The sequence below is a fragment of the Embiotoca jacksoni genome, unplaced genomic scaffold (assembly GCF_022577435.1).
Source record: "Embiotoca jacksoni isolate LCO1_2020_lvr unplaced genomic scaffold, fEmbJac1.0.p SCAF_15, whole genome shotgun sequence".
NCBI classification, from domain to species: Eukaryota; Metazoa; Chordata; class Actinopteri; family Embiotocidae; genus Embiotoca; species Embiotoca jacksoni.
Window position 1 is genome coordinate 13,654,676 of NW_027185285.1, and position 24,842 is coordinate 13,679,517.

General features: G+C 40.8%; 1 protein-coding gene across 1 annotated transcript in view; it reads left to right on the plus strand.

Annotated features, from left to right (window-relative positions):
• The first annotated feature begins 995 nt into the window (after positions 1-995).
• The window catches only part of LOC138198357 (alpha-1,6-mannosylglycoprotein 6-beta-N-acetylglucosaminyltransferase B-like), a 63,774-nt gene continuing 39,927 nt past the window's right edge, over positions 996-24,842 (plus strand). Inside the window, exons 1-4 of the mRNA XM_069149733.1 lie at positions 996-1,423; positions 2,839-2,951; positions 17,819-17,963; positions 23,434-23,543. Of these exons, the coding sequence (XP_069005834.1) occupies positions 1,356-1,423; positions 2,839-2,951; positions 17,819-17,963; positions 23,434-23,543 (436 nt within the window). The 5' untranslated portion in view covers positions 996-1,355. The remainder of the gene's footprint in view (positions 1,424-2,838; positions 2,952-17,818; positions 17,964-23,433; positions 23,544-24,842) is intronic.

Here is a 24,842-nt window from a genome sequence, read left to right on the forward strand (position 1 = left end):
GTTCAGTGAAAGGACATTCATCATACCATATCATGAGAGCAGAGCACCCCACACGGTATAATTAATGCTTTAAAAAAAAAAAAAGTTTATTCATTTTTCTTTAGCATTAAAAGGCCACCCAATTTTGCACTTTGGTATGTTAGACAATATTTTTTTTTACAAAAATGGCTCCTGTACAGACCCTCGTGCTCACCACATTACAACCGGTAACTCAGCTCTGCCTTATCTTCATTTAAAGGCACTTCATCATATTTTCTTGCCTGTGGCGGCATTTTAAAGGCCACTATCACATTTCCTTCCACTAAAAGGGCACCCATGAGGGCTCTTCATTCCAAATTGTTACATATAGAGGCACACTGGGACTCTTCATCCTGATTTATCCACAACTAAGACAGCCATTATAGAACTTTGGCATGTCCTCTCCCTTGTGTGGGCACCGAGATGGCATTTTATCACTTTACTCCACTGTGGGGACACTTTCACTGTTTGTGTTTTCCCTTGGAGGCATCAGGAGGCCGATTGCCTCCAGTGCCCTCCCTTACCCCTCCGCCCTGAGTCAGCCAGTGATTGTTGGGATAATGTTTGATGAATTCATCTTACATTAAATGCGACTAGACATCCACTTGTGTTTCCAGAAGCCCAGTCAGTTCATGTCATGATAAACAATTGGCTGTAAAGAAACTGCTCATTGCATGTTAATCCTTTTGAGGGTTATTATCATCCCCTCTATCATTTAAAAAAAATTATAGCCTGGAATTGTTTCCAAAATAAAAGCATTTTAAAAAATGATACCAGATGAGACGCGTTGCAGTCTAATAACGAATGATTCCTTCATTCATGATCAGTTTGAGTGAAATTGTAAAGAAATTAACTAAATTAACCTACTCCAGTATTGATCGTTAGATGGCGCTATCAGTAAACGAGCCTCAGCCACAGAGCCACTCATATGATGAGAGCAGAGAGTCAGTGCTTCATCTACTCACAGGAATTCAGTGAACTCAGCAGTCCTGGCTTATTGCGCTCGATGCCGCTATATTTCCAGGGCATTTAACACCTTTAGGGGTGCAACCACAACTTATTAAAGGACAATCACCGAATATTTTTTATCCTCTTCCTCTTCCGTGTCGGGAGGAGGACTATCTACCCACAATCTGCAGGACGCGCCGGCAGGATTCCCCCCCCCCCCCCCAAGTTGCTCACAGAAAACCACGGACAGGAGTCAGGCTGAGAAGTTGCGTGTTGGACCCACTCCGTCAATCCTCGGGAGCCTGGTTGAAAGTTATGCTCTTGACGCCGGTGCACAAACAGACTCGCACAATGTTAAGCAGACCCGACGGATTCTACGTGTCTGGAAAATGATTGCAACCAGCAGCGAGCTTTTCATTATGGTGAGGAGATGCCTTCTCACTTTCAAACCATTCAGGTAAGAACACGCTCACTTCGATCTATCACGGCTGGAAAGCTTCTGTATTTAAAATGAAAAGAGGCGACGACATTTCGTGTGCTGCTTTGGTGACGTTTTACTTTATTCTTGACGCAACATCATGAAAAATGAACACATATTGAATGGAATTGAAAAGAATACAGCAAAACCTGCAAAGTTGTTGATTAAGTCACCACATTAGACTAATACGTAGCCTAATGCAAAAGAAGGCATTTGATTTGTTGTTTTCATTAGAGCAAGTCAGACCTTTGGAAATAATTGGAACAACAGGGTGCCTGTGCCACAATTAAGGTTTGCTTACTCAGCTAAAGGTCTCAGCTACAGCAGCTGGAGAAGCAGTGAAAGCAAACCAAGCAGATGCAAACTCATTAAAACTTTGAAGTCTGACAAGATAGGCTACACCCAAACTCGGGGACTCCAAAGTTTACCATAATAAATGGTGGCAGGGATAGTGCTCGTGTCTGTTCTTGAGGTTTAAAGTTTAAAGTTTCCTGATGCTTTACAGCTTTCTGGCCAAACAGTGATGTTTCAGTTTCTGCTCTGCCAGGACTCCACACCTGATTTAACACGCCAACGAGAAACAGATATGCTCATACTGTATAGTTCAGTGGATGGTGCAGAGACAAGATGTCTCACTGTAGAATCAGCTGTGTTTATTCACACATGCACGCTCCTCTGCACACCAATCCCCGTTTTTCACCATTATATCATACATTGGATAAAGTACTATCACACACTCAAGCTCTAGCTGAGTCTTTCTGTTGCCAGCGTTCTGCCTCATACAAATTAGAAAAAAAAAGAGCTAGGTTTATGGAACAGAAGTGTGACAATCTGTCCTGCAGTTCTGCTCCATAAAAGGATTGTTTCCAAAAAAATTCTCAGCACGACTCCTGGAGCGTTCAAACCAAGCTGGTTTCAAGTTAATCGCTCCACAGCGTTTGTTGCTAAAGCTGGAGAATTTGAGAAATGTTTGCTGTTGTGTTCACCACTCGCTCCAAATTGCAGCCTGTAGCTGAATGGTTTTTGTTTTGAATAGTTGCTCACTGAGCACAGTGTGATACAGAAAACCCATCCATGTAATGGCTCATTTGAAATGACACAGTCAAGTGAGTGCACTTTTCTGTGGCTTGATTGGTATGAACTTTGAAAAATGTGTCCACGCTCCATGAAGCCGAATAAAAAAACTGAGTCTTCACTTTGAGCTTGACTTGAAGTGAGCTATTCTTCTGCTTTGAAATCAAAGCACCTACCTTAAAAAAAAAAAAAAAATGTTCTTTAACTTTTTTGTTCCTGTCCGTCATCTGCACTTAGTTTCTAGTCTCATAAGCTCGAAGTTTGTCTTTTGGGCCTTTTTGACACTTTATCAGCCTTTTGTCTCTCTCCCTCCCCTGCAGGATCTTTGTGGTGGGGATCGGCTTTTTCAGTCTGTGCTTTCTAATGACCTCTCTCGGGGGCCAGTTCTCGGCCAAGCGTCCCGGAGATTCCCCCTTCACCATGCGAGCTGAAGGTAAGCCCGCTGTTCCACATCAGTGCTGCTTGGTAGCTCGTGACACCAGTGGTTGTGCCCTGCAGTGGTAATGGAAAGGCAGGAAGCATGCTGGGAGCTTGGTGGGGCTTCCTTGATTGCTGCCAGCGGATTGACAGACCTGCTCACTTTGCTCCTCAGGAGTGCGTTGGAGGGGTCCTGGTCACCTGGACAGAGTCCTCTCTTCTCTCATCTGCGCCTCTGTCTTTTTTTTTTTCACCTAGTTTCATGTCAAGCCCTCGCTGTGACCCACATGAACTCATTTTCGTAGTAGTACTGGTAGCTGGAAATTGACCGACTCTTTTGATCAGCTTTATGTTTTGCTTATGTTGACCTGTGTCGGAGAATAGTGCAGATCCACCAAATGTTCCCTCAACAAAAATAGAAATGCAACATTAATGTTTTTGCTCCCAGTTTTCATGAGTTCAAGTAAAATATTTCAGAGTTATTCGATGAACAGATGTATTTATACATTTTGTTCACAACATTGTGAAAATCCGTGTTGGTGAGCATTTAAAGATGCTGATTAAACAGAATGATTATTGTACAGATGTGCCTTGGACTGGTCACCACTCTAAAATGTGCAGTTTAATGTCACAACACAATATCACGGATGTCATAAGTTTTGAGAGAGGGTGCAGTTGGAATGCTGACTGTAGGATTGTCCACCAGAGCTGTTGCCTCTGAATTGAATGTTCATTTCACGACCATGATATGTCTTCAACGTTGTTTCTGAGAATTTGGCAGCACATCCAACCAGCCTCACAACCGCAGAGCACATGTAACCACCCCAGTCCAGGACCGCAACATCTGGCTGCTTCACCCGCAAGATCATCTGAGAGCAGCCATCCAGACAGCTGCTGAAACAGTTGGTTTGCACCAAAACTGTCAGAAATGATCTCAGTGAAGCTCTTCTGAATGCTTGTTGTCCAGTGGTTTGCAGATTTGAACGTTGTGAATAGAGTGGCCCACGGTTGGGGTGGGGTTATTGTACGGGCACACATAAGCTGTGAACATGGGTGCATTTTCTCGACAGCAATTTGAATGTACAGAAATATCAAGATGAGATCCAGCATGAGGTCCATTGTCGTGCCATTCTTCCACCGCCATCGCCTCATGTTGCAGCATGATAATGAACGGCACCGTGTTGCAAGGATCTGCACAGAATTCCTAAAAGCTGGAAACATCCCAGTTATTATATGGCCTTCACACTTGCCAGACATGTCACCCATTGAGCCTGTTTTATGATGTTTCTGACCGCCGTATACGACAGTGTGTTCAGATCCCTGCTAATATCCAGCAACTTCATACAGTCACTGAAGAAGAGTGGACCAACATTTCACAGGCCGCAAGCAACAGCCTGATAAATTGCATGCAAAGTACATGTTTTGTTTTATTTTTGCATATCAGAAGTCTAAGATCTTTCAGTTCAACTCGTGAAAAATATGAGCATAAACAAAAGTGTTTAATTTACATTTTTATATAGTGTATAATTCACTAAATGTATTCTATCAGTGCTGCGCTTGCTGTGAGCTCAAAGAAGCACAAATAAGTTGTCTCAACATGAATTAACCTGGCAGTGAAGATTGAAAAGTGAACTTGAAAACAGTAATACAAGTTGATGTGATCATGGGGGAGTATGCTATCCTTCTCTCAGTGAATGCTGCATGTTTTGGGGTGACAGCTACAGTTATCACAAAGTAATTCTAAAACGGCAACACAAGACCTTTCCCTAACTGAGATCAACAAATCAAACCCACTCCAGACAGAAATCAGAACCATGCACAACCATCCCTGAAAGAAACTTGTTGTCTTTCTCAGCACGTCCTCCGTGTTTGCGCTTTGTGCCTCTGCATATAAACCACTACAGCATGAGCCATTTGGGAGAGTCAGTGCTAGCTTTTGGACAATTGTTTCTCACCTTTTTATCACAGCCTGGCACAATGTTGACACTGCGTGTCATTCTCTGTGACGAGTAGCAGGTGGCACGAGAAGCACTGCTTCTTTCCATCACAAACCATCCAACCAACCAGCAGTTGTTTGTGGTTTGCTCTGGTAGCATGTAACACGGATGTCAATTTATTTCTATTCAAATGAGGCAGCAGTAATCATTTTCACCCCTGGTGAATAATGCAGTGTCTCTCATGGCCAAACAGCAAACAGCATGTCAACGGGTGGTTGTTTATTTTTGTAAGATGGTATCTGACATTGACTGACTGCGATGACTGGTTATTAAAGGCTTTAATGAATGGTTCATAGTTGAAGAACCTTCTCGGGAAAATAAGTGCAAACCTGAGAATGTATAACAGCAGCGGGGAATATTATAGTGAGGTGAATCATACCATTTATGAAATACCATACATTGAGCTGGTTCAGGGTGAGGGAGGGAGGAAGGGGGGGTGGGAGGAAGGGGGGGGGGGAGGTGCTGGGAGGTGGGACTGGAGAACAGTCTGATTAATTAACCACTCACAGGCTGCAGTCAAAGGGAAGGCATCCGGCCTCGAGCTCATTAAACACAGCCGTGCTGCGAACCAGGGAGAGCCGAGCTATGCAAATGCTCATTGTGTGTGTGTGTGTGTGTGTGTGTGTGTGTGTGTGTGTGTGTGTGTGTGTGTGTGTGTGTGTGTGTGTGTGTCTCGTGAATGAGCTGGTTGTTGGTTGCATTGTTCAGTGGCCCAGCCCCTTGGTAGCAGCTTACGTACTATACTGTACACACCCATCCTGCCTTTGCTGCCTGCTGGACGTCACGGAGAGCTGCAGGAGATGAACGCACACGTGCATCTGCATACGTTGTTGTCACTCTTCACACCAACATGAGTGTGACATGCAATTATGCTAGAGGTGAGAAAATTTCAATAAGAAGCACTTCGACATTCACAGTATTTTGAACCTGGAAGGGTAAACACAATGGCCCGGCTACGCCACTTCTCTGTTTATTGCTCATCTTGTGAATGGCAGTAACTTCCTGAAGAGCAAAAGGTGAGAAGAAAAAATGAGTAATCATTATCTTCTACCGTCTGGTTCTCTCTCATCTTTCTGCCTCCCGCTAGCCGTCTCCCTGCAACATGTTTTTTTTTCTACCCCTCGCCTTGTTTCGGCTCTATTTTTGCAGTGTTATAGATTTTTATACAGCTGCTGTTTGTAGGTGATGCACCCTTTGACATCGCACAGCCCGGTAGCCAGAATAACACCGGGTTGCGTTTGGTTACAAAGCTATATCCAAATTTAAAATGCATCCATTTCCTTCATTGTTTCCCTTTGAAGGTACAGGCAACTAATGATGTGGAAAAAGTAGGGGGGAGAGAGGGGGGACAGAGGGAGGACTATTTTCACCAGAGTGAGAAGCATTCAAGGCGGAGGAGTTTGATCCTAGATATCTTAAAGGCTCCAGAGGTGTACTGTAGCTTTCTAATAAGCTCTTTGAAGACCACCTTCACAGTATGTCCTTTTGCCAGAGGGGACTTAATGCAGCTTAGCCACAAAACGAGAAATAGGCCTAGGACGCTTTCAGGCTTTACCGTGCTCAGAGCAAGACTAAATGGTTCAGATGTTAATGTCCTCTCTATTCTTACCAGGCAGCTCCATTACCTGAGTTTCTTTGTCCACCATCCTCTTAGTGCCGGAAAATACCTACTGCAGACTGCAGCATCTCGCAGCAAAGGCAGATATTCCATTTTCACCTGCCCTCATGTATTTGAATTCATACTTTTGCCTCTTTGTATTAATTCTGCTGAATGCATGTTGGAATTGATCTTGAAAGAATAATCAGGGGATAAAATAAAAGCAAACATTGACATTTTTAAAGCAGAAGGCTGTAGGAGCATAGACGCAGACGCATTAACAGATTAGAATAGTGACCGAATTTTGATCCTAACCCGAGCTGTTTTTGAGATAATTGTATAAACGTAGAGTTGACTGTTACAGCGCCACCTTTAGGTCAATTAGTGTCATTATTTGTGCCTTAGCCTTTGGAACAATTTGCAACTCGTGCCAGTTTTGGTAAGTTTTAACCGCATGCGTTTTGCTTCACGATCGCTTTTAGCGGAGAAAAATAATAATAAGGGAGAACAATAAGCAGAACAAAGAGAAGACGGTTCCGTGCTGCTTGGACCCCTTATAATAAATAGTCATGATAAACTACTTACATTTGGTGACTTGACTACAGAAACAGTTTTGCCCTCGCAGTTTAAGCTAATGCGGAGTCGCATAGCAGAGCATCAGGTGTGTAAGGAGCATCGTTCAGCATCTTGTTTCCCGCGAGTCTTTCAGACACACCGTCAGAACTTTTTTTTAATTTTACTTGCTCCGCAATCTTCACTACATGACGAATAAAAAGGAGTCTTTTCCGACATCGCTCACAGCAAGGGTGTGGCCTTTGCAGGTCCGTCAGAGCTGTGAACTCCCATCGCTTTGTTTGAATGAAAAATTGGATAAGTAATGTGCTTAAAGTGGAAACGGTCTCTTCCTGCGTGTGTAGATGTGATGACTAAAATAAACTCGACCTTTGCTTTTGATGGGACTTTACCAGTAGTTAAGAATGCCTGGAAATGGGTGCGCAGGTGACTTTGTCAGGCTCTGTGCCTGACAAAGGAGAGATGTGAATAAAAGATGACGGCTCATTGTTCACTTTCACAAGCTCCCGTCGGCTGGTGGAAAGAGCAGGGCTTTTCTCTTGGATCATGGGGCGGGTGCGACTGCAGCGGCTCTGCTAATTGTTGCTTTATCCAAGATTGGTCATGGCACAGATTCAACTGCTAACACGTTTTTAGTGTCTCAGATTGCTTTGGTGTTGTTTGTTGCATTCTACATCTTCTATTACATCCAACAAGGAGGTTATGTTTCCCATTTGCAGTTTGTTTTTTTGGTTTTGTTTGATTGACTTCAGGATTCTGATCAAATTTAACAAATTATTTTTCACTTGATGAGGTTCAGATCCAGGAGGTGACAACATTTTTCTTGAGTTGTTTTTCTTTCCTAACCCCAACCGTGTTTTGTTTTTTTCCCTAACCATGTTTCTTTTCCCGAAACCTACCCATGTTTTTGTTTTTCCAAACCCCAACCATGTTTTTGTCACAATCTCCAACCATGTGCTTATTTAGTAACCCAAGCCATGTGTTTTTGCACATTTACATATAGATGACTAGACGATTGTTCTTAGCGGAGTTCTGTGCTCTTCAAGTTCCCTTCTCGTTTAGAGAGTAATTTGGTATGCACACTGTAGGGCAGAGGCTCATGCACAACATGGTACTTTTTTCTCGTCGTTGTTGTTGTTGTTTGGGATAACAATAGACACAGTTCAGACTGGGCTAATGTAATGTTTTTGCCCTGTACTATAAAATAAAGTTCATTAGTAGTCCCTTGTGGACAGTAGTGTGTAGTATAACCGTTGGTGTTTGTTTAATTTTGTGTGCAGATGTCCTATCAGTTAATTAATTGTGTCCTGGGGGAAGCAGTGTATCATTATTGCAGATTTCACTACAACTTTTTATAAATTAGCTACAATAAAGAAATTGTCTCTGTTGGAGTGGGGCCATAAAGTGTGTGCATGCACTTGGACATACAGTGTCAGTGCTCATACATGCAAAACATAAAAAAGCAATAGATTTTAAAGTAATTAATCCACAATCAACAAAGCTACTAATTTAAAAAGTAGCAAGACACCGTGTTCTGCTGACTTCAGTGTCTTTTGGAACATATGTGTTGTTGATGCGACATTGTCAGCTATGTGAGCTGCAAACTGGGTCAGGAAGTTCACTTCCTTTTGTTTTAGGTAGCATTTTCTATCCTGGTTGTTTCTCCTGCATTCATGCATTTTTTTGTGCGTGAAAACAGGAAACTGTTTGTGCAAAATAGTGAGTAGAGAGAGCATGAAAGAGAATAAAACTACTTTACTCCCGTCCTGGAAAATGATAGTCTGATGTGGCACACTGCAGTAGCCAACCGCACTCATGTATGTATTTTAATAGAGCTTCAGTTCAGGGAGTCAAGTATTTGGACAGTTCCATATTTTTCATTTTCAAGGTCTGTGCTTCAGTACATTCAGATTAGAATAAAATAAAGGACACTACAATGGGAAGTGCCAAGCTTTAAGTCTCATCTTTAATTTTAGTAGCTGTATGTGGTGGTGGGGCATGGTTTGGCTCAGCTGCAGGAGGGACTGATTGGGGGAGTGGTTTAGGGACCGGTGCCTGGAAGGGGCTTAGTTAACCCCAGCTGAATCAAATCCCTGATTGTCCCTCTCTTCTCTGCATAAGAACCCTAGCAGGTCACCAGACGGGCGTTCACTACAGAGGACACGGAGTAGCAGGGTGGCTGCTGGACAGACGTGATTGCGAGAGCTTGGATGCTAGGCAGACGAGCACACAGAAGTTGTGTATTTATATATTGTATGTTTGGGTCCGGTGGAATAAAACAAAGAAAAAAACAAACAAAAAAAAAGCGGGTGCGCACAGGAAGCCTAGAAAATGGCAACTGACTCGACTCAGTACACTGAGCAGCACAAGTCTTGTGGATGAGCGGGATTCATTGTGACAGCAAAACCTCTTTATGACTGCACAGGAAGTCGAGAAGGATTTTTCAGGATGAACATAACCTGAGAGGATTCACCACATAATGTAAAGCCCTGGCAAGCCTTGAAAACAGAAAGGCCCAAGCTGAAGTTCTAAAAAACATAGAGAGGAAAGAGTGGAGTTAAAAAAAGGAAAGGGGTCCTGACCCAGAAACATAGCATCTCATTGTCAAACATGGTGGTGCTCCTGGTATGGATTTTGCATGGCTGCCAATGGAACTGTCACACTGGCATTTATTGATGATTTCACTGCTGACAGAAGCAGCTGGATGAATGCAGAAGTATACAGGAACTTTTTGTGTGCTCAGATTCAGACAAATACTAAAATCATTGGATGATATTTCATCCTGCAGCAGGACAACAGTTATAAAACATACAGCCAAAGCAACCTAAAAGCTTTTCAGGATCAAAAGAGTGGGATGTTCTTGTCTGGCCAAGTCAGAAGTCACCTGATCTCAGTCTGATTGAACTGCTTTCCACTTGCTGAAGACCAAACTAAAGGCAGAGAAACCCACAACAAGAAAGAGCTGAAGGTGGCTGCAGTGAAAGACGGGGAGAGCATCACCATGTAAAATACTAAATGGGTCCAAGCCTTCAGGCAGTCACTGAATAAAAAGGATTTTCCACAAACTATTAAATGCTTTACTACCACCGCTTAATTTTGGACACTGTGTTAAAAGGGCTACAGTATATCTCACAGTTCTTTCAATATTAACATAAACTTACTCAAATTAAAGCTGAGACTTGGCCCTTTAATGTAGTCGCCTTTATTTCATTTTGACTGCAACTAGCAGACTGTGCTCTGTGTTTCCGAGTCCGACTTTCCTCAAGTTGCCAAATTTGTTGTGCTATTTTGAGCTCCTGTATAAAATGTCAGATGACATGGTATTTAAGATCTGCATTGAATTGGTAAATTAAACATTCTGCAGGTTTTAAGTGTGCGCAGTGCAACAAAACATCACCATGCCTCCAAATAAAACTGTGGGTCGATCTGTACTCTGTGAGGTAACCAAAGAAGGAGGCAGAAGATGGTTTTAATTGAAGCTAGAGAGAGCCATGTTTAATAGATAGTGCAGGTAGTTTCTTCTTTTCCAGGCTGTCAGGCATAATAAGCAGTTAGAGCTGCACACAGGAGAAGTGACAGAGGTTTTTCTGCTGTAATAGCTACTGGATTCAGCAGCTCCCTCGTAGGTGCCAAAAGGAAGAGAGCGCTTCAATCTCAATCAGCCGTTGCTGTAATGAATATTTGAATTGGGAGTGAGAGGACGGGGAGAGGGTTCACAGCAGGAGGGAATGTAGGATTTTATCCTGTTGACAGGTGAGGTGCAGAGGTCTGGTCCTAAGCTCCCTCACTAAGAAAAAGAGGCAGCCAGAGTGCACATCAGGGATGACAGGAGTTATTTATTTAGCTGTCAGGGCTGCTAATAGGGAGAAGAAGGAATTGTTAAATGTAAATCAATGAAAGGAGAAACACTTCCATTTTGTTCAGCTCAATATTAAAGTAAAGTTGTGCACCGAGATGGTATAAAGCTACATCTTTTACTGGATTTTGTTGATCGAATAAAATGTCTCCTCTGCTCAACATTATAAAACAAATGCTCACTCTCCAAATTGTCTGCAATGTGGTCAAATGTTTCTGTCATTCTCTACTTTTTGATGTTCTATGGTAAAAGGAAAATAATAAGAGTAAAATAAATGATGAATTTTATATTTTTGCTTACTGGCAAGTAATTGAAGAATTAGCGCCACCAAGTGTTTATCTTTTGACACTTGACTTCTAACATTTTGCCAACTGCATTCCAATGAGCATCTATTGATATTAATATTGGGGATTTAGCTGTAAATCCAAACAACACAGGAAATAAATGTCTGTCGAGATGTGATTTAGGGAAGTCCTCAGAAATGCTGAGTAAAGAAGGCACAGAAATGTGTATCTTAGTGAGCAGGTGTGGTTGGCCCTGTTGCTAGGTATGACGCATCCTTTACAAACATTCTGTTGGCTGATACAACATTTTAAAAACTCTTCGTGAGAATGGGCACAGAATGGACATCAGAATTAAATTACCTGCGTCCCAATATGAGGCTGTGAAAGGGCTGTAACTTGTTTGTATGATCGCTGCTGTAGAAGGCTGCAACAGACCCGAGTCATCACTGCTGCACTGTCGTCATCCCTGAACGATATCATTTGTTGCTTTTCATTAACTTCCTGTCATTCGGCATCGGAAGAATCTTTCGTCGTTTCACTTCCGTTTGCAGTTGTTCAATCCGGGTGTAGACCTCAGGTTGGTTTTAACCAATCGGCATGCGCTGAAACCGCCCCGAAACTCTGCCACTGCTGCAACTACCTACTGTGTCCACCAAAGTGTTTTTTTCACAAGTACCGCTTATGTTTTAAGTTGTTTATTCTGCGCTGAACATTGAATGTTTGGTGATTATATTTTTTAGTTTTTTTTCGGTCAATGAGAGTTGAAAAATATTAGCACTGTGCTCGTCACTGTCACCAGCCGTCCAATCACAGTGAAGGAGGGGGAGGGACAAACGCGGTTAACCGCCGACACTTGGAAAATGTCACTATTCTAAGAATTTTTGTCAGTAGGAGTAACTTTTAGCGTAAGGAATCTTTGTGAATACGGCCCCTGGATCTCACTTGAGCCTTATGTCATTTTTATTTTAATTTTTAGCTACAGCACCTCAAAATATGCGATAGTGCCATGGCAACACCAAGCAGTATATTACTTTAAGCAGCCCTTGAAGTGGTGTAATTTTTTAGATGACAGCATCTTTTTCTTACTAAGAAATTATTTCACTTACACTTGCAGAAAAAGACGGATACTGTTCTTACAGCTGCAACTATATTGCTCTTTTTTGCAATCATTAATTTTACTGTCTTGTAAATTGTGTAATGTAACTAAGTATGTGTAGTGTACTCAAGTACTGTAGCTTATGCTTTTTAGGTATGTGCGTTTAATTCACTACATTTATTTCACAGCATCAGTGACATGGTTACTTTACGATTTTACATTTGAAGCCCAAATCACTTCAAAGTCAGTCAACTTTATTGTCAAATCACCATATGTACAAGACACACAAATGTATCGAAATATTGTTTCTCACAGTCCCACGGTGTGCAAAATAAAAAGATAAAACAAGAAAAGTATAATTATGTAACAATAACACAACAACAACAACCACAGTGCCGCTTAACTGCAATATAATTATTCAATTCAATTTTATTTACATAGCGCCAGATCACAACAATGTAGTGCAAATACGGGTCCACAGTGCAAAAGTTCAGACTTTATGATGCAGTGTCGTTTGTCCAGGAGAGGTCCTCGGTGATGTTCACACTCAGGAATTTGCTGCTGCTCGCCCGCTCTACAGCAGAACCGTTGATGGTCAGAGGGCGGTGTTGGCTCAGGGTTCTCCTGAACTCTGTAACAATCTCCTTTTTCAAAACAAATAGCCTTCATTTTAAAGACACAATATTGGACTCATCTGAAAATAACACACATCTACAAAAGCTGCTGTTTTGTAACTTCTGCTCTCTTTAAGTTTTCTGCCTTATTACTCTCCCTCTACTCTACACCCATAATCATTGATCCTTTTTGTGAATATTTGAAGTTGTATCAGTGATTCTTGTTGATCTCTGAAGCAATCCTTGCTGCTGTTTTGGGTTGTTTTCTTTTTGTTGATTGTATTCATAATTTATGCAGTCCGATCTGCTGCTGGTCTTTCTGGGTTTGGCTGTGCACTTTCTGTTCTTTCTATTCTCATTTAAAAGCCCAAAAAGCTAAATTGTTTTGTCCTTAACTTTTTTTGACAACTTCTCCTGCTGTAGAGGATAGAAGATTGAGTTTTCTCCTGATCTGAGGAGACTTGTTATGCAAACAAACAATGTTTGATCTTTTCTCTGAGCTCACTTCACTTGTCTAACTAACCAGCCAGGTTATTTATGGTCAATGTGTAAAGTCACACAATTACTTCCAGCAGAGTAACCACATATGTGCTTTTTTTACATTAAGTTTGACAATCAGAACTTTTTTTTTGCCATATTAAGGAGGGATGTTCAGGCTCTCTCAATTTGATTTAACTTTGATTTGATTTATTAATTATAAAATATTTTTTAAAGTTAAGCTAGATGTTTTTTTCTATGCCTCAAATATTACCTTATCTAATATTTTATGAAATAACTATGTGAACCTCAAATTAAACTTTGCTGTTTGATTTTTTTAACTGTCCAAATACATTGTGGGGACACCGTGTCTCCATGTGCTGGGCTGATAGCGTGCCTGGCATGTTGTTCTTCATTGTCCTTATCTAGAGATATGGTTCATAAAAGCAAGTGTGTGTTCAGGTACTTTATCTTTTAAATGGAGTAAAAACGGTTAAAGTCTACACACTGTTTACAGAACAAGGTGAAGACTGCCATGCTGCACGACATGTTAGCCCTGCTTTTTGTCATGCTTGGAAATGCTTAAGAAGAATTATTGACCAAAATTAAATCAGTTTGTTGGTCACGAACTTTACTTAGGCTTAGTAATTTAAGAGTTTTTGTTTTTTTATGAAGGTGGGATATTGCTACAATGACTTTTACACATCTATTTTGCAAAATGGTATAAATCTGATTTTATTTGTGAAGTGAGTTCCCCTGTCAATCAGTGGAATATTAAACATCTATTTTAATTATAGCCTCCAAATGAAGGACTTGCTGATTCTGAACCACTGACTCAGAGAGATATTCAGTCTGTTGTGTTGTTTCTGGTGATCTATGAACCATAGGCAGACTGATCAATAAAAGCACTGGCACCTCTCGACTTGACTGGGGCCGTGCACACTTTATTTTCTGGACATATCAACACTTTCTTGGCTGAGCTGCAACATTTGTGGAAACGCCTGAGGGACAAGGTTTATATGCCAATAGCCTCTGACTTGCTGACAGAATGTGTGAGGTAAAAGCAAAGTTTGCTAATGCAGAATTCAGCAACAGGCGGGCAGGATGACAAGATAAAAGGCTCAAGCACTAAGGCAGGGATGGTACACGGAAAGGCTGGTGGGGAGCTATGGCTCTGAGAGTTTCAATATTCATACCATCATACCACGTTGTATTTAGTAAGCCTTTTTACTTTTAGTACATACTGTAGCTACCCTTGTTGCATGTAGTGTCTATACAATTGGGACATACTACTTCATCATAAAAATGCGCTCTGAACTGGTCATATCCTTCACGATTGGTAGCGCAACATTTGAAGGAAAAAGTCAAACGATGCATTTTGGAACGAGTTTGCTTCCTTTTAATGCTTCTTCTTCTCTATCCTCCTTAGTCAATGTGATGTATCTTCCTCCGTGTAAAAGATTGTGGGTCAGAACAGCTCAAGTAGCATGCTGGCTTGCATATTGCAATATTCAACCTGATGTAGTAGGACATCCTGGATACTTTTGGTATATTACATTTAACATTATGTTCATACTAAATCTTTTTCTGGCATACTAACTGGTATGGTAGTATGGATATTGAAATGCAGGGATAGTATGTTAAATGTATTATGCCAAAATAACCAGGATCTCCTATACATCTGGTAGTATTTTGCAGTATGCAGGCCAGCATGCTACTCTGGTTGTTCCGACACACAATCCTCTTTGCAGAAGATGCATCACATCAACTGAGCCGCCGAGAGAGTTGGTGGCGTGAATGATCCGCCTGGTTGCAGCTCGTAAAAGAAAGAAGAAGAAGAAGAGGTATTAAAAGGAAGCGTACTCGTTCCAAATTGCATCCTTTTACTTTTTTCTTTAAATTTAGAGCTAGGGATTTTGACCAAGTGGGTCCAAGTTCAAGGCGTATTTTTATGATGAGGTAGTATTTCTCATTTGTTTACATACTACATACTTTAGCTGCAGTACGTACTAAAAGTAAAAAGAAAAAGTATGCAATTCGGAACACAGCTATTATACTTTGGAGAGCTGATGACAGATTACCTAGCAGGTGTGAAGGGATGTGGATCAGGTGATGAACAAAGACGGGAACAAACTGCTGAACAGATAAATAATGGGTAAAAATCTGTGGCAGTGACTGGTGCACTTAGGAAGAACTTGTTTTTTTCTGCATGGAGCCCGTGGGTCTCTGAGGGCTGTTGTTTATAGCTGGTCAGCCTGTGTTGCAGTGCATACACAGCAGACTACAGTGCAAATGGCGATCTAATTGGAATTTGTTCATGAAATCGATTGCGCTGTGGTACTTCTGAAATTGAGTCATTAAAGGAGATTAGCTGCTGCTAAATCAGCCCTTTATTAACCAGCTGATGAGGAATGACACAGAGCAGGCTCTACATTATCACGTACAGTAGATACTATCAACTCCTGCTACACCTGAATCTACATCCGAAAAAAAACATGAGCCCATGTTTCCCAAGAGGCAGCAGAAAGCAGGAATAAAAGGATGTCTGATGAGCGGTTGATTGCAAACATAAAAGGCTCCCCTCTAAAAGTGTACATTGTGGAGAGGGTGTTAAGTCTCAGTAATGGTGATTTACTAGCACAATGTGTGTAAGGGTCATTACTGTGGAGAAATGTGAGTTCTTCCCACACTTTAGCCCAGGGGCTTTGTTTAGATTCACTGCAGCGAATTCACTGCAACTGATAGAACACCTTCTGAATTAAGCAAATAGTCAAACTCCTCTTTATAAAGCCACAGTCTTTTCTTTTACAAAGACATTCTAACAAATGAAAAATATGCATTAAGGTGGCGAAACAATTATTTGTTGATTTTAGTAATCACTAGTTTGGTCTTACATGCAACAGGTTTTGGACAGCGCCGTGAGAGTCATATGTTACTCACAAAATCTTCCTTCCTGAATTTAACCTGTATCATTCCTCCATCAAAATGCATTAAAGCTGCAAATCTGAATGGGATTTTATTGAGTCTCTTTCTTTATGCCCATTGAATGAAAATAGTTGTTTACCTTCAAAGGCAGATATTTTTAGGCCAGTTTGACTGACGATACTAATGAAAGAAGAAAATAGCGCAGGCAATAAAGGGACAAGAATCCTAAGATTTATTATTGAGCTTTCATTGCAATATCTTTTGAAACCCTAGTTTGTGATGCAGAGTGCTTCTATTTTTTAAAAATCTCAAATGCACAAAGACTTCCACAGAGACCAAGAGAAGAGAAGTGGGAGGTTTTTCTCTCTCGCTCTCTCTCCTTATTTTATTTACTGGTGATGTAATACAATTATGTTTTTTCTGTGAAAGGTGACTTTTGCCTGGGCAGTGATAAATGAACTCTGACAAGGGGTGTGAGTCTGCACACATTGCAGTTTCTAAAGCTTAATGCAATTGATGAGGGACCACTGAGAGGAGAGTTTTTATTCTCACTCTCGGTCTCCAAGAACAGTTTGAGGCTGCTGTTGGTTTCTGCTGTTTTTTTTCTCAGGAATTCAGACCACAATTTCACTCCAAAGTCCCAAGAGAAAAGTGGCATTATTTATCTCGATTCTTCGAATTTCTTTGATCAAATATGACTTAAGAACCTTTGTCTGAGGCAACAAGGTTATTGTGTTTTCTCCCAGTTACATGTTAACAGCTCTGCTTGGCATTGAGCTTCTTGTGATCAAAGAAAACAGCACGAGGTCAGGGCCTTGACTCGGTAGCGATGCAGTCTGGGGCTTGCCTCGACCCTATTGTCTGTAGCTGCAGGCTCATTAATTGACTAGGTGTTTGCTGACAGCATCCTTCTGGTTTACCACTAGGTCGCTAATAATTTGAACCAAGCACGAAGACAAATCCAATACTGTGAAACTAATTTGCCCATTCCCCGTGTTTTGTTAGTGTGCTGGCTCCCAATAAGCTTTGGGTTTAATAATGAGGGACAAAAGCAGATAGAAAATAAACTGATTTAAGGTAAAAAAAACAAAAAAACTGTAAAATGGGGCCTGAAATGAACTGGGTGATATGTGGCCTTGGTGAATTGAGCTATATTGGTGTGTTTATTTGCTAATATCGCAGGTCCTTTCAGCAAAAATAAATATTCTGTTTGTAATAAAAACCACAAGCTGTGTTGTTCTAGTTAGACTGTATAAAAAGTGACTTTTAAATAGATGCTCACTGTATCATGCAAAATAATGTTAAATTCATGCTTCAATAACTTATTTTCCTATTGAAATTCATCACTTCCTCCTCACCTTTGCTTGTGTGTTCTTTATCGTATTTGTTTCTATCTCTTTGATTTACTTTAGTATTATTAAGGACATTCTAAAGTATTTGTCTGTCTGTCTTCTTCTGTTTTAGTACTCGGTGGCCAAGAGTCTCGTGGGGTACTGAGAAAAATCAGTGACATGCTGGAGGTGATTATGAAGAGGATGGACACTCTGTCTAAACTGGGGAACACCAGTGACACTCACAGGCTGGATGAGCTCAGCTTGGCCCTGGACAGGTATAGTACAACACCTGCATGTAACTAATTAACAAGAAGTGTCTTTGTTGATTTTTGGACTAACACCATCAGTTAAGCAGAACATTAATGCAAAAGAGACATAGCTGTCACTCATGGTTGGCCCTGGCTCCCTCAAAGTGTTCGGGGACCGCAGCCAAGCGTAAACATTAGAAGAATCTATAAGATATGTTCTTAAAGAGTTATGGTGTCTTTTTAGCCTGCCTCTGTCTGATTACTTTTCAAAAATGTTCATAATTAATTCGCTGTGAGACTGAATGACAGTTAGCTGATAGATGTTAGTTTTAATGTACACACAAAGTGCCCTATTAATGCAAAGGTCGACTGACTCTAATACTGCCTGTCTGCACCTATCGAACAGCTCACTAATTCACAGGATGCTATGCTACCACTTAGGCCCACGACACCTCAGGAAGGTTCAAAAGCAGTCCTGGCGTCCAAGAACTACCACCCTCAATACTTACTTACACCCACCACCCCTGCTCTATGTGTTTTACATCTAATCTAGTATGACTTGTGCCAATATACAACATACAACACCTGCTACATATGACCATCACTACCATTCCTTCTCCACCAAACCACAGACAACCCTGCTAGCATGACTTGTGCCGACATACGTTGGTAATGCTGTCTTTGCTCAAAGCATATGTTTTACTCGGGAGACAAATATAAAATTCATGCATACTTTTATGTCTCTTTATGACAACAGTATGCTAAAAAATGTTAAACGAGATGAAACGTAACATAAAAGTTATTTTAAATTAATTTAATATTAATTCATGGTAGGTAATTAATGGATTAAGATTAGAGTTTCTGTTTTATCTAATGGAGGGCAGGACATGTGTTGTGCTATTGAAGATAGATCCAGAAAATCTGCTGGTGAAAGCTACTCTGAGACATTTAAAGGGTGTTCAGTATGTAGTACAAAGTAATTGTGTGCATGCAGTAGGTGAATATCAAGGTATATACAAGCTGGTACTTGTGATCCAATGATGGGGATCCTTCCAAATCTTGTTTCGAGGTGAATGTTTAAATTTTAATTTAGCTCCTATAAAAATATCAAAAATACGACTTTTCTGTTGGAGGTTGTTGACTGCAGTGGTGTCGGAGTTGATAGAGAGATGCTGAGATACGACGGGAAAGAACAGCTGTTAAGCAGGAGCTTGGGGTGGTCTCCAAAAAATATTCTGTCTAATTCTCCAGCTCCATGTGTACCGAAGGCGAATTTCATTGGCATAGTAATAGTTGGATAAAACCATGGAGGCTGAAGTGGACCTGAGATATGCAGTGTGAAGAAAGGTAGAAGGCAGAGTATGGAGCCCTGGGGCAACCCAATAGAGCAGGTGCTTGCTGTGAAACGTGCCTTGTGCTGCTGAAACCTGGTGTTGAAGAAGATGATACGTGTTAAAACAAACCCCATCCCTCTCCCTGGACAGCTTGAGAAATGAAAGAGAGTATCATATGAAAAAAAAAAAAATAAAAAAAAAAATAGCAGGTGTCTTGCTGGACAAGTTGAAGCTGCCAACCCAGAGTTGTGTGCTCTGTGGTTTCCTTGGCAACAGACCTTTTCTCATGGCCTCACCTGCTCCAGGTTTAAGAAGAGGAAGCTCCCTCCTGTTTGTGCCTTTGCTGTTAGCTTCCCTCCTGGACTTCACCTTCCTCTACCTCACAGCCAGGAAGTGTCTCTTCTGAAATCCACTTCAAAGAGCCTGCTGTATTGCACTCTATAATATTAGCACATCTTATTTATACATCTTATCAAACTATGAAGAGATATTGTAATACCATTTGTAATTTGCAGTATGTCTTGGTGTAACTACTGCTGACTGTAAATAATGAACACTGACTGAAGTAATACACCTGACTTATCCTGACTTCTCCTTTTCTGAAGCCTGAGGGGGAAAACAATGTATTGTACTCTGGCCAAAACTCTATACATTTATTATTTCTATCTGCAGTTTGGTATTATACTTACAATTTAATTTTCTCAGCAAAATGCTCTGTGGATATAATCAGTCTCATAGTTCTCACATTCATTTAATTGGCCTCTCTGGAACAAAATGGAAATGTTACAGTGACAAAGGCCAAATAGTTTTAAAACCAACTTGGTGGTACTGTGTGGCTTAATTTTGCCTCACGCCAGCGATTTAAAACAACAAAAAAAAAAACCACAAAAAAACCCCTCTGTATGGCTCAGGTTCAGGGTTGACTTTGAGATTAGTGTGACATCTTTGGGCAAGGAAAACTTTGCCCACCTGGTTTAATGTTAAAAAAAGTAATTACATTGTCCTCTTGCTCTTCAACAGCTGACAGCCTCTCCTCTCCTCTCCTCTCCCTGCAGTGCTAATGTGGGATGGTTCTGTGTAATGACCAATATCTGTCTGCACAAGTGAAATCGTGTGTGTGTGTGTGTTTGAGTACTTTAATATACTGTATGCCTGAACAACTGACAGTTCAATAAGGAGAGATTATTAGGAATGGAAAACAATTTAATGAAGTAATGACAGTTTGATGTATAGATTTTGGCAGGCGGACTCCGACGTTTAGAGGCCGCTTATAGAGCGAAGTTCCAAATGGATGTAGCAGATGGGACAGAACTCCTCCAGGGCTTAGACGCTTCAGGTGGTGGAGTGGAGTATGCGGATTTAAAAATATTTACTTATGTAGTGTTGAATCACAACGTAAGACAGGAACCCAACAATTTTACAGTTCCCAAATGAGCAACAACTGGAAGGAAAAACTTTATTTTAACAGGAAGAAAACCTTCGACAGTGGAAGGAAAAACATCCTTTTAACAAGATGAAACCTCTGACAGAACCGGGCTCGGTTCTGGCTGGTTAGATCTGGGGATGACTGATGGGAACTTCAGTGGAGTTTTCTAGGAAAACCAGACAGATGAGTTGATGATGGGGAGGAAGAGGGTTGCGCGCCAGGAAGTCTGAAAGGCAGAATGACAGAATTACGATGATATTTAAAGAGCAGAGATGAGAAACTGATGGGTTCCAAAGCGCAGGCAGAGAGGACGTTGGGCACGTACGGTGATTCACGGTGATTATGAATGCGTGATTTGACAACGTGGGACGGCGGAAGTGCCGAAGAAAATAGAGCAGCAGGGGAAAAGCTCACCCACAGGGAATGAAAATATGCGAGGGAACAAATATTCCTTATTGAACTTGCACGAGTTTCATTTAATTTATGCTGACCTGCTGCAACCCACAGAGTAGAAGATGATGTTTGGCTACCGTTTGCCTCCAAGGACGCTGCATGGAGAAAAAGTAGAATAAAGTTTTGCTTTAGGATTATGTTAACTTATGCATATAAGCATAGTTACATTTCTTTCCCCGAGCATACATACACACACACACACACACACACACACACACACACACAATAATAAATGCTTCCTCAATGAAATCAGACTTTTACTGCTTGATCTGCATCCGACTCTGAACCACCATTCCATTTGTTTTTGTAAGTTTCCTGGGTTTACATATTCAGTGCTGTTTAATGAGCAATATACATTCCAGAGATACTAGAGTGCTCATTAAAATAATTCATTTAAGTGTTTGTTTTCATGTAAAATAGCACCGATGCACACTGCAGTACAGCGGTTCGGTCAATGAACGTTGATTTCAACACAGGCAGCACCAGTCATTAAAGCATATCACATGCTATGAAGTGTGTCTGAATATGTGTTGAGCTGTGTAGAGACGCAGGCTGCCTTCCATCAGTTTAATGGGATTCACCAGCGACTGCAAACATGAAGTATTTACAAGGTTTTTCGCTCGCAAAATATTCCCTGCAAAGTAAAACTACTAATTGCAACACATACAGCTTGAAAATGATGAATACTTTATCTTTTATAAAATAACACATTATTTAAGTGGAAAGTACAGATGTAAATAATAAATAAAGTATAACTTGTAGCATAATAAAACTAAGGTAGAGGGAATTTACACACTATCAGTGGGATTTTACAGAAACTAATACAATTAGGCTCTTGTGCTGAAACAGTTACTTGATTAATCAATTGGTCAATCAGCAGAAAATTAACAATTTAAATAATCAGTTACTCATTCAGCAAAACTGTCAAACGTCTGCTGATTTCATTTGTATATTGAAAACCCTCTGGTTTTGTACTGTTGGTTAGACAAATCAATTTAAAGACATCAGCTTAGGCTCATAAGAAAGTGTGACGTACATTTTGCACTATTAACTGCCTCAATAATTGACACTTAAGTTGCAATAATTAGTCAATTAATCATATACATGAGCAACAGAAAAGCACTTAACTATTTAAAAAAAAAAAAAAAGCTGTACCACCCTCACATTTACAGTACATATCTGATATAGTTTTAAATACCAATTGGAACTCAGATTTTAATATTTTTAGCTGAGGCAAACACAGAGGCTTTTCTCAAGAATATTTTATAAGTAATGACACAGATCCTTTAACAATTAATAGAGGGAGCTGCAGTGCATTATTGAGGTGTTGCAGCAAATGTTAAAAGGATCTATTGGTACACAGAAAGATGACATTTGGCAAAATGTCTCGTCGACGTTGGGGTTTGCACTTTGTGGAACAGTTAATATGTAATTAAGATGTTTCCGGTAACTTCAAATAGCTCAGAGAATTAGCTATTTCTCTTTGACTGTTTAGAGATTTGTAGAATCTCCTGAAACTATTCAGACCGTTTTTTATTCCTAGAGTGGTTGGATGGAACAAACCCAGGACTTTCACATGTGAGACTGGTATTTAACTCTATGATTAAGCAAAAGTCAATGTGCATTCCTTTTAAGTAATCCAAATAATGATCTTTACCTAACCTTAACCAGGTCATTTTTGGTGCCTAAACTTAAGACACACGTCACCTTGTGCATCTATAGGAGATGCTGAGGGGCACGGCACATATGAGATGTGCCATATGAGATTTTGCCAGATGTGCCCTGGGCATCATATACTGATGTGATGCCCAGGGCACGTCATTATTTGACACACTGGGAATGAGAGCGTATATTGCACTGTAATGGACATTTCAAACCCATCTTGCTCTTTGTTCTCTCTGTCTTGCATTGTAAATATGGGTTCCTGATTATTTTGCCAACAGCTTTTAGGCCACAAAGGTCAAAAGCAGGAAAACAAATTTGCTAACAACTTCATTTTCTTCTGTTTTTATTTCCCTCACGGTACCCGCTTTAATATGCCCAGTTCTTTTATTATCTCAACAAATAAATTATCTGTCAGTGCTTAAAAGCGTTTTTCGATTTCACGCCTCAAGTTCTAGATAATTAGCATTTCTTCCACGACTTCACGCTCATTGTGAAGGGTGGGAAAATAACAAATACTGCTGGATGGAGGGACTCTGGGAATAATTAAATTTCACCTGATTGCAGTTTAAAGAGAATTTAAGTCATTAAAAGATAGTTGTTTGTGTGTATGCATGATCAGAATTCAGCCTATTGGACTAGTGGAGCGGATCCAGGCCATCGCCCAGAACATGTCTGACATGGCGGGGAAGGTGGAGCAGATCCTGCAGCGCAGCATGGCCAGCAACAAAGGTACGATTGAAAAACACACACCCATCCACATACCTGGACAATACCAAATCTGTAGAGTTTGCAATGAATCCCTCTGTCAATCTCAAATCCATCCAATCTGAAGACTCTTTTCATCTATTCCTACATACATAAGCCCAACTGTCAAGCCTGGATGAAGTTGCACACTTGAATGCACAATTTGTGTCTAACATGCTGGTTGGTCATAGAACTTGACAGACGTTATTCACAGAACATCACCCGTTCAAATACCAAGTCACTGTTTGTGTCAGGCTGGAGGGGCTCTTGTACATCGCAGCGCAGTGCTCGTTTGTTGGTGCCGTCTCATAGCCGCACAACTGCAGGACGTTTAAATCACAATGATGAATTACTGCCGAGTTCGTGGGATCCGGGTCTTGTCAGCTTTCTCTAATAGCATTCATTCTCAGTTACTTTATCGGGCACAGAATAGAAATCAGATTTAATTCACAACTCAATTCCTCCTCCGTACCCCGGCCGTGCACATGATTGAAAACAATGCAGCACAATGTCTCATTAAAGTATGTCAGATAATTTGTCTGTTCTCATAATGTCTGATCTCATTTAAGTAAGGCAGGTCTAAACCTTGCAAAGTTTTGACAGCGGCAGGCAGTGGCACTTTTCATCGTGAGAGGTCTGTCGTTATGCTAATCAGACCGAATAGCTGGCAATTATTTGTCTGTGATTGTGCTCTTCTACGCTTGGCAGGATGCTGGTGTAGGAGCTGCAACTGCGCCTCTAATTAAGCTTTTTACTAGTGCCAGGCTTCAACAAGAAGAAAGAGGAGATAGGGAGGAGAGGAGAGGTGGAGAGAAAAGGAAGGCGAAAGATAGTCAGTTGAGCAACAGAAAGAAACAGGAAAGATGCACGAGAGAACAAAGGCAGCAAGAAATAGGAAGGAAGATTAAGAGTTTTGTGAATCACACTAATGCAATCTATCTATAGTAAATCCAGTGAGTGGGCTGGAACAGAGACTTGACCATTCAGCAGGGGAGACCAAGCTTTTACAAGAGCTTATTATCCAGCCTTATTCTCTAATTTATCCCTGTTTACCCCAAAGGATGGAGGGTGTGTACTGCAATGCAAAATACAAACAGACTCCAAGCCCAAGAGAAACACAATAGATCCATAATAACCAGAGTCCTGTGCTATTTGGCATTTTTAAGGCGGGTAATAATTCCATTAATGTTTACTGTCAATATAAAACAAAAATTATGTTACGAACTATAAACTCTGATATGTTGACATAATTTCTAGATAATTAAGTGATTCTTATTCATAATA